We start from the raw sequence: 9,939 nt of genomic DNA, 5'->3' as shown, positions 1-9,939 counted from the left end.
GAGGGCTTGACACGTGAGGACGAGGATTTTAAACCTGATCCTCTCTACGGGAGGATCTGGCGAGGAATGGGGGGTGATAGGGGCCACAACGTAGGAACGGATCTGAGAGTCGGTCTGGGTCGGATTGTGTTACCTGGGGGTCGGAGGGGAGGGGAGGGGGGGACTTGTTAAAGTCAATTGGCTGAGCCTGGGTTCTCTCGGTCCCATGCAGTGGACGAGAAGAGGGAGCCAACGTCCACCCCGGTGATACTGGCCGAGATCATGAGAGAGGAGGGACTGTGAGTACAGACCCGTGAGGAGGCCATGTCTGAAGAGTGTCACAAGAGTCTTGTAGCTCAGCGGTTAGAGCACTCGCTTCGCAAGCGAGAGGACCCGGGTTTGATTCCCGGGCGGGACAGGGCGAAATGTTAGGCAAATTTCCTTACTCCACACACCCACACACACACACACACGCACCCGCGCGCCTCCGTTTACCTAACAGTAAGCAAGAGCACGGTTGTTAGTCGATTGGCGGATCGCTTTTCCGGGTGGGGGTGGGTAACAATCCCTTCGATTTATTTATATAAAAAAGTAATTATTATTTGGTCACTCAATCCGCGAGCGTTTGCGGGACATTACTGTGCGGTCAGTACACGTCGCAGTGTATTCTGTGAAGGCCACTCAGCAGCGTGATAAATGCAAGGAGTATTATTCCGTTTATGACGCCTGTGAACGTCGAGGCGTCTCGAAGGGTCGCCGTGGCTCGTGACAGGCAGCGCGTGAGCTGTGGCGCCTGACCTGCCTTGTGACTGCGACTGCAGGTTGGCCCCGTATCGCGGTTGGTTCCCCGTCATCTCCAGCCTTTGCTGCTCGAACTTCGTCTACTTCTATACCTTCAACACCCTGAAGGCCATCTGCGTCAAAGGGCATCCCTCCAAGAGCAAAGATCTCATGATGGGTTTCATCTCAGGTAAGACGGTGACTGTGCGCGTGTGTCTCTCTGTGTGTGTGTGTGTGTGTGTGCGTGTGAGAGAGAGAGAGAGAGATTAACAACAACAACTTGCAACCCCCTCGTGCAGGGTAGTGTCCCACAGCGCTTGACAGTGGTGGAGCATGACACTGAGCCGGGGCGGAGGTGGTGTGTGGGGTGGGGGTGAAGGCACAACCTGAAGATGGAGAAGGAGTGGGTGGTGGGGTGGGGGGGGGGTGGGGGGGCAAGGCGGAGGGGTGGAGGATGAGTGTTCCAGGATTTCAGGGGTTAGTGACTGAAACGTGGACCAGTGCGGGGGAGAGGGCGCGGAAGGTTAGAGGGCGTGAAATATCAGGAGGTGCCATTGATTCTGTGTGTGTGTGTGTGTGTGTGACTATCTCTCGCTCTCTCTACCTCCCCCAGGGGTGGTGAACGTGTTGCTGACCACACCACTGTGGGTGGTCAACACTCGCCTCAAGCTGCAAGGAGCAAAGTTCAGGAACGATGCCATCCAACAGACCAACTACCAGGGCATCTTAGGTAAGAGGCTTCACCGAGGGGTACTGGGGAAAAGTCCGGTAAATAATCACCCTCGCATTCGATACAGCGCCCCATCAGGTCGTTGAGGCGTCTCAAAGCGCTTCACAGGCTGTGCTGCCAAGTGGAGTGACTGTGCATTGTGTGGGTGAAACGGCGGCAGCGGATTGCGCACCGCAGTGCCCCCACAAACAGTCGTGGATTGAGTGACCGACTTATCATTTATTTGTTCCTTTTATTGATTTGTTGATCCATTTAGCATTCGTTCACAGTCACTCCACCGCAGAGGGTATCCTGTGAGGGCTTTGAGAGGTCTCAACGACCCGATAAGGCGCTAAATCAAGTGCAAGGAATATTATTACGTCCTCTGATAATCTCTGTTGCTGGAAGGTTACCTGTTACAGTCTCTCTCTCTCTCTCTCTCTCTCTCTCCACTGTCACAGACGCCTTCAAACAGATAGTGCGGAGGGAGGGGGCGATGGCGCTGTGGAATGGCACTTTCCCCTCACTGCTCCTCGTCCTGAACCCGGCCATACAGTTCATGTTCTACGAAGGGTTAAAGAGGCAGCTCAGGAGAGGGCGTCCTGAGGTTAGCACTGTACTGGGGTGGGGGTGTGGGGGGGGGGGGTGTGGGTGGGGGGGGGGTGTGGGATGTATTACAAGTGGTGGTTTGACGAGGCACTGTGCTCGGCCGCTATCAAGCGCTCTGGGACGCTACGCAGCCCGTGTTTAGTTGTTCCGGGGGGGGGGTGGGGGGGTGGACAGTCCGGGGAGTGGTTTGTTGGGTTAATTTGCCTGAGGAATGGTTTATAAATAATAATAATGATGATGATGATGATGATAATAATCCTGGCGTTTGACTCCGCGCCTTATCACGCCGTCGAGGCGCCTCCCCAGCGCTTCACGGGGCACACTGTGTGCGTTTGTGTTTTGTGGATGGAGTGACCACATTTCTTTGTGTGTTCGCGGAGGGATTGTTACCCCCGGAGAGCAGTCAATCCACCGATCGACTAACCTCCGTGTTCCTACTTACTGCTGGCAAACCGAGGCGCGTTGGTGCGGGCGCGTGTGGGCGCGTGTGGGCGCGTGGAGTAAGGAAACTTGCCGAAGGTTTCACCCTGTCCTGTTTCGCCCGGGAATCGAACCCGGGGACCTCTGGCTTGTGAGGAAGAGCCCTCTAACCCCTGAGCTACCGGACGGTTTGTGGGGTGTGGTTGGACGGGGAGTGGTTGGAGGGTGCGGTTGCTGTGGGGAAGCATATCTGTGGTATCCTCGCTCCGGCGGCTTTTTTTTCCACAGCTGACGTCCCTTGAAGTGTTTGTAATCGGTGCCATCGCTAAGATGGTGGCAACAACGGTGACCTACCCGCTCCAGACCGTCCAGTCCTTACTGCGGGTGAGTTACGAAGCCGTGACCTCTCCTGCAAGGGTCCGTTGTTTGCGCGCGTGCGTGTGCGTTCCCGTGTTTGCGTGTTTGTGTGTGTGCGCGGGGATCCCTGTGGGTGTGTGGGCGCTGTCCCTGTGCGCGTGTTTGTCCCTGTGCGCGCGTGTAAATGCCATTTGTTGTTGTTGTTGTTGTTGATGAAACACTGGCCCCTTCCCTCCCTGCAGTTCGGCCAACAGAGGATGGGCCCAGAGAGCAGAGTGTTGGGGAGTCTGCGGAGTGTGATCCATCTGCTGAGCCAGCGAGTCCGGTGAGTCAAAACCCCTCACACCCAGCGCTCGTGCCGCCTCGTCTCTCTGCCGCGCAGCTCAACGGCGACAGCGACAACCACTTGCACTCACATAGCGCCCTTCGTGCGGGGTAGCGTCCAGGGGCGCCTCCGAGCGCTTTCCCTCTCGTAGCCTCGCTCCCAAGTTCGTCGTTCCCACGTGAGCGATAGTAACCCACACAGGTTTACGCACTCGATAACAATCCTCGCGTTTCGACACCGCGCCTTATCGCGTCTCCGGGCGCTTCACGGGACACGCCGTAAAGCGAATTGACTGTATATTTTGCGGGCGCAACGCGGCGGCCGATCGCGCGCAAACAGTCGTGGGTCGAGTGACCGCGTTTTATTTGGAGGGGTTACTACCCCCGGAAAAGCCATCCGTCCACCAATCGACTTAACACCCGAGTTCCTACTTACTGCCGGGTTAACAGAGGCGGGTGCGAGGGTGCGTGTGCGCGCGTGTGCGTGTGTGTGTTTGTGCGGAGTAAGGAAACTTGCCGTCAGGACTGACCGACTGCCGAAAAAAAGGTCACCTTCCTGGAACGCTAACCGACTCCCCCTCTCGGTGGATGCCGCCTGACCCGCCGAGCGTTCCCGGCGCCCCCCGCGCGTACTCGTGTCTTGACGGTGGCCGTGTTATTCCCTTCGAACAGGAGACACGGGATGATGGGGCTGTACAAGGGGTTGGAGGCCAAACTCCTTCAGACTGTGCTGACGGCCGCTTTGATGTTCCTCATCTACGAGAAGATCGCGGGACTGATATTCCACCTCATGGGTGCGTGGGGGCTGGCCGGAGGCTAGAGACTGAAGCCCCCCACCCCCCCCACCCATCCCATCCCAAGCCCTCCCAGCCAGTTACCCCCCACCGCCTCTTCCCTCTTCACCCCCACCCCCAGCCCCCGACCCCCACCACATCTCTCCTCAAACTCCAATCCACCACCACTGGAGTCCACCTTTTACGGATTTTTCGAAACCCGAGCGGGAGTTGCCGGACTTGGCTGCGACATTTGAGGCAGCTCCTGATCACACCTTCGAGGCACATTTCGAAGCGCTTCGCAGAATATCCTGTAAGATGGAGTGACCGTGCATTCCGCGGCCAAAACGTGACGGCCCAACTGCGCACAAAGACGCACCAAATCCAAACGCTTTTCGATCTGCGCAGAAACTCAAAACTCTCTCTTACCTGATCTGAATACCTTCAGCCCTCCCCACGCACACCCCCCCCCCCACCCCCCCGCCCACCGCCCCCCAAACCCCTTCTTTGGCAAAAGAACCAGAGGAGAAAGGAGATTTTTTTTTTTTGAACCTGGAGAGTTGTTACGGTCTGGAACTCGCTGCCCGACGGGATGGGGGAACCAGATTTGATAGTACCTTTCAGAAGGAAAAATTTGCAAGGCTGTGGGGGTAAGAGAGGGACTGATGGGGCAGCTCTTTCAAAGGGCCGGGACAGACGCAATGGGCCGAATGGCCTCCTTCTGTTCTGTAATATTCTACGATGATCCTCTCCTCTCTCTCTCTCTCTCTCTCATCGCGCCCAGCGACACAGTCCTTTTCCTTCATCTCCTCCCTCCCTCTCTCACCTTCCCACCTCTCTCTCTCTCTCACCAACCTGCGCCTAACGCTCCCTGGAATTCGGTAAGCAAGCCGCGTCCCTTCACCGGGAGGGAGGGAGAGAGAGAACGCATTCCCTTCCAAACGCGGGGAGATTTCCGGTAGTTGGACTGAGATTTTAATAAAAGAAAAGGTTTCTTTTGGAGATTAACAGTAAATTATGCCTGTGCCTGTTTTAGACTGTTGCCGAGTTTAGGCGTACATGCGTGTGCGCGCGCGTATTGCGTGTGGACTGCGTGTGGGGAGGGGCACTGTGCGCGGGAGGTGTCGCGTGAGACAAGTATGGGCCGTGCGTGTCACCCCGTTGGTCGGGGTGGCAGAGAGATGGTGTTTGTTGGTAACGATAATGATCCTTACGTTTGATACAGAGCCTTATCGCGCCCTCGAGACGTTCTCAAAGCGCTTCACGGAAGATACTGCAAAGTGTAGTGACTGTGTGGGCGAAACCGAGGTCTCTCACCTGCCGGGCGAGTGCTCCAACCTGAGCTACGGGACACAACTGTGATGTGAGGAGGAGAGAGAGGGCTCCTCTGATCACTGGTTACCGGGGTTCACTCCCCACCCTTCCCCTTCCGCCCCCCCCCCCCCCGACACCTCTCGCCCACTTTCTGAAACCATTGCACCACCTTTTTGATTCAATCCCAATTAAAAGCACCTCTCGACGCCCTCTCCTTTCAAGGCTTGAGGAGCGCCCTATCTCGGCTAATGGTTTTGCTTGTCGCTGCGAAGGGCTCAGGGCCACTCCAGTCCCCTTTGAACGCAGATCTCTCGCTCGCTCCGTGAGATCCCTTAATGGAGTCTTTCTTTTCTTTTTCTTTTTTTTTTTCACGGCGCGCACAAAGGATCAGCGGCTCGAGTTGGTTGCGCTTTGCATTTCAAAGCCGTGTCGGTGCCCGGATTGCCTGTGGCTCTGCTAATGAGGATTAATACGCGCCTCTGCCTCGGCGGACTGAGTGCTTTATTTTTTTTCTGCTGTGCGCCGTACACCCAACCTTAAAAGAGGACGAGAACGCAAGTGTCTTATTTAACGCACATTTGAATAACAACAACGTCAACGTCAGCGAGTTACATTCACACGGAGCCTTGATGTTGATAATGATGATAATAATTAATAGTAATAATAACGACCCTTACATTTGATATAGCGCCTCATCACGTCCCCCGGATGGCTCCCCCGAGGAGCTTCACAGAACATACTGTACCGTGGAGTGACTGTTATATTTTCTGGGTGAAACGTGGCAGCGAATTGCGCACAGCAGCGTCCCCCCCCCGCAAACAGACGTGGATTCAGTTGACCCTATTATTATTTAGTTAGGTTTTTTTTTTTTTTTTGCAGGGAATATCCCTAAGAGATGCGATCCGCCGCTCGGCTAACGGAGCGGGTCCTTACTTGCCGCTGGCGCTGGGTAAGCAGAGAGCGTGCGGGTGCGCGTGAGGTTTCGCCCTGACCTGCTGGGGAATCGAACCCGGGTCCTCTCGCTTGCGGGGCGAGCTCTCTGACCTCTGAGCTACGGCCTTTCGCGACGGGAGGACAAGCCGGGGAGTTGGACCCGGGCTGGGGTTCGGGATCAGGAGGGGTGGAGGGTGGTGGGTGCTCCACTCCGGGTGTTGGGGGTTTGGGTATCTCCGCCCTGGGTGTCGGGGTGGGGGGAATGGGCTCTGGGTGTTGGGTGGGGCGAGTTTCCTGCCCCCGCCCCTGCCCCTGTGTGGACCTGAACAGCACAGCCATTCGCTGGCGGGCGGTCCTGCACAGCGCCAGGTAGAGGAAGGGGTTCAGGCAGCTGTTGGCGTAGCCCAGGCTGATGGCCACGTTGTAGGCCACGTGAAAGCTCGGGGTGGGTTGGCGCACGGTCAGCTGCAGCAACTGCAGGGTGTAGAAGGGAGCCCAGCACCCAAAGAACAGCAGACATATTGCCACCGCCGTGTGGGTCACCTTCTTGGCCCTCAGTCTGACGCTTCTCTGGGTGACCGGCGCGACAGCAGAGGTCACGGCCTGGAGGAGCCTGGCGTAGGCGGTGACGATGACCGCCAAGGGCAGGGCGAAGGCCAGCAAGAACTGGTAGAGGGTGTACCAGCAGATGTCCACCTCGGGCCTGGGCAGACTGATGCCACAGCCCACCTGGCCCCCGGGGAAGGGGATGAGCCTTGTGTACATCCACACTGGGGTGACGCTGGCCAACGAGAGGAGCCAGAGGAAGCAGACGGTGCACAGGGCGACCGAGGGAGTCCGGTAACGGGTGGAGGTGATGGGATGGACGGTGGCGAGGTAGCGGTCGACGGACATAGCCGTCAGGATGTAGGTGCTGGTGAATTGGCTGCTGGAGTCGACGGCGGTGATGAGGGTGCACAAGGTCTCGCCGAAACGCCAGGCGCCCTTGCCGAGGAGCTGGTGGATTAGGAAGGGCATTCCCAGCAGGAAGAGCAGGTCCACCAGGGAGAGGTTGAGGATGTAGATGTCGGGCACCGAGTTGCACCGTCGCAGCTTTGACATCTTCAGCACCGTGGCGATGACGGTCAGGTTCCCAGCGATCCCAAGCAGACAAATGACGCCGAACAACACGGGCAGAACGAGGTCAGCGTAGGAGAAGCGGCCGGAGACGCCTTGGAGTAACGCGGAGACGATAATGATGTTAATAATACCTTGCGGTTGGCATGATGATGTACAATAGGGGGGGGGCAGTGACGGTAGCAATAACAGCCCTCGCGTTTAATCACGTCTTCGAGACGTCTCAAAGCGCTTCACGGATTAGACGGCGTATTTTGTGGGCGAAACGTGGCAGTCAATATCGCGCAGCGGCGTCCCACAAACACTTGTAGATTGAGTGACAATTTTTTAAAATCTCTCTCTCTCTCTATATATATATATATATGTACATGTGAGATTATCTCAAGCTCTCGGTCGTGTAAATCTCTGCCCTCGTCCTCGCAAGTTTGGGCGCAGCGCTTTAAAGCAAAGTAACCTCTCTGGTGAGAGAACACTGGGACGACTGCCTCCGAAACAAGAGCAAAAATGACAACGCGCAGCTCCGTACCCTTCGCTCTGTGTCGCTTACCCACTGAGGTGACGTTCCCTCCGAACTCCGGACAGTTACTGTGATTGTGGTCCCGGGACGGTGATACCGGCTCCACGTCCATCGCACTCTTCTGTCCGTCTCTTGCTTTTTATCTAATGCTCCTTTCTCTCTCCTCCTGTCTTCTGTCCGTCTCTCTCTCTCTCTCTCTCTCCCCGATTCTCTGTGGCTTTTTTTCGGTCCGTCTCTTTTAAGCGCTCTGAGACACTGCCCCACGCGGAGGGCGCTCTGTAAACGCAAGTTGTCGCCGTCTCTCGCTCACTGTCTCTGCATTCGATCTCTGGCCGTGTGTCTACTGTGTGTGTGTGTGAGAGAGACTATGTGTGAGTGTAACTGTCGTGTGTGTGTGTGTCCGTGTGTGAGACTCTTCTGTCTCCGAAACTGTGTGTTAAGTCTCCGTCTCGGAGAACGTGCGTATGGTGTGAGACTGTGTGTGTGTGTGTGTGAGACTGTCTTGCGTCTCTCTCTCTCTCTCTCTCTCCCTCTCTCCCAGTCACCGTAGAGAGCCGGTGCGCTTGGTGTCACAGTTCAATCAGTGCAGTTTTTAATCATACGTTCAACCTCTGTGTACAGCCTGGAATACGTGGTCGAGATCTGACGATGACGACGACGATAATAATCCTTGGATTCGACATAGTACCTTTCGCGTTGTGACGACATCTCTTAAAAGTGCTTCACAATAATCCTCGCCTTTGATACAGCGCCTCAATCATGTCGTTGAGACGTCTCAAAGGAATATATACCGTGAAGTGGATTGGCTGTGGATTTTGTGGGCGAATGATTCACTTCAGGTGGTACACACACACACACACACGTATAGATATAAGTGCAGTGATTGTGGTCTCCGCAGGCGAAAGTTTCAATAATAATAATAATAATCCTTGCACTTTATGCGAGCTTTGCGACTGCGCTATAAGCAACGATTTATCTCTATCTTTCCTAACGCAAACAGACTTTGCGCTCGCGCCCGCGCGTGTGTGTACGCGCGAGTCGTTACACCACCGCCTGGTGAGGAGCACCAGTATTACCGTCAGTTGCGGAAGGTTGGCTCTGTTGGCCACCCTCGCCTCGAGGTAAGAGGGCTGCGGGTTCAAGCCGAGGGTCCGGGCTGTCGCGGCAGTGCTGTGCTGGGGGATTGCTGCATTGACGGAGGTGCTGCCCTTCGGATAAGATAAGATGTTTACCACTCGTTTAAGCCGAGACAGAGCCCTCGAACGCTTCGGGACGTCCTCCCGACGTGAAAGACGACGTACAAACGCAGCGACGGCGATCGTTGCATTCGTTTTTTGCACCGATGTCTCTCAAAGCGCTTCGCGGAATATACTGTAGAGTGTAGTGACCGTATAGTTTTGGGGGGCGAAGAGGAAGAGCCAATTGCGCACAGCGGCTCCCGTCCCGTCCCATATATTGTTGAGTTGACCCTATTATTATTTTCGGAGGGTTTATTACCCCCGGAAAAGCGTTCCGCTAATCGATGTAAAGAGAGAGAGAGGGAGGGGGGAAAAAACACTCACAATGTCCTGCTTTATATAAAAAAAAGTTTAAAAATACCAACACAAAATCCGTGTCTTACATACATTTAAAAAAAGGGGGAAGAGGGGTGGGGGTGGGGTTGGGGGGGTGGGGGGGGGGGAGTAAGCAATAGATCTCCGATCATCACGTTTGCTTTTTTTTTTGGCTAATCTTATAATATATATCGTCTCACTATACTCTACAGAAGGAAATCAAATACATTTCTCCGATAGTTTTCCCAATAAATGTTTACACCTCAAGAGATTTTTTTTTCTTAGAATATACATTTGTCTTTCAAAGGGGTAAAAAAAAAACTTTGTACAAAGTTCGGAAAGAAAACAGTTCTTTTTTATATATATATATATATGTATATATATATATATATATAGTAACGCACCAGATTTCATCTCGTTCGCTGGATATTAACTCTGGGCAGAGAGAGAGAGAGAGCGATCACCTGTGTGTAATTCAAACCACCGGTTCCAGCCTCAAACACCTCCCTCCTTCCCCCCCCCCGACCTCCCCCTCCCACACACACACACCATTCC

The 9,939-nt window shown here is 54.9% G+C and overlaps 2 protein-coding genes across 2 annotated transcripts in view; one reads left to right on the top strand and one right to left on the bottom strand.

Moving 5' to 3' along the window:
• The window catches only part of LOC103189225 (peroxisomal membrane protein PMP34), a 5,953-nt gene extending 1,909 nt beyond the window's left edge, over positions 1–4,044 (top strand). Inside the window, exons 3-9 of the mRNA XM_042344913.1 lie at positions 212–278; positions 801–949; positions 1,373–1,489; positions 1,930–2,075; positions 2,786–2,881; positions 3,097–3,179; positions 3,851–4,044. Of these exons, the coding sequence (XP_042200847.1) occupies positions 212–278; positions 801–949; positions 1,373–1,489; positions 1,930–2,075; positions 2,786–2,881; positions 3,097–3,179; positions 3,851–3,998 (806 nt within the window). The 3' untranslated portion in view covers positions 3,999–4,044. The remainder of the gene's footprint in view (positions 1–211; positions 279–800; positions 950–1,372; positions 1,490–1,929; positions 2,076–2,785; positions 2,882–3,096; positions 3,180–3,850) is intronic.
• Positions 4,045–6,153: 2,109 nt separating this feature from the next.
• LOC103189252 (melanin-concentrating hormone receptor 1) lies at positions 6,154–7,943 on the bottom strand. The gene is made up of 3 exons (XM_007909586.2): positions 7,862–7,943; positions 6,310–7,508; positions 6,154–6,210 (listed from the first exon to the last, which is right to left on the bottom strand). Exons 1-3 carry the CDS (start codon positions 7,941–7,943, stop codon positions 6,154–6,156), a joined length of 1,338 nt encoding a protein of 445 aa, XP_007907777.2.
• Between the last annotated feature and the right edge of the window lie 1,996 nt (positions 7,944–9,939).

Source organism: Callorhinchus milii, unplaced genomic scaffold (assembly GCF_018977255.1).
Source record: "Callorhinchus milii isolate IMCB2004 unplaced genomic scaffold, IMCB_Cmil_1.0 Scaffold31, whole genome shotgun sequence".
Lineage (NCBI taxonomy): Eukaryota > Metazoa > Chordata > Chondrichthyes > Chimaeriformes > Callorhinchidae > Callorhinchus > Callorhinchus milii.
This window is presented reverse-complemented; position numbering and strand designations above follow the sequence as displayed.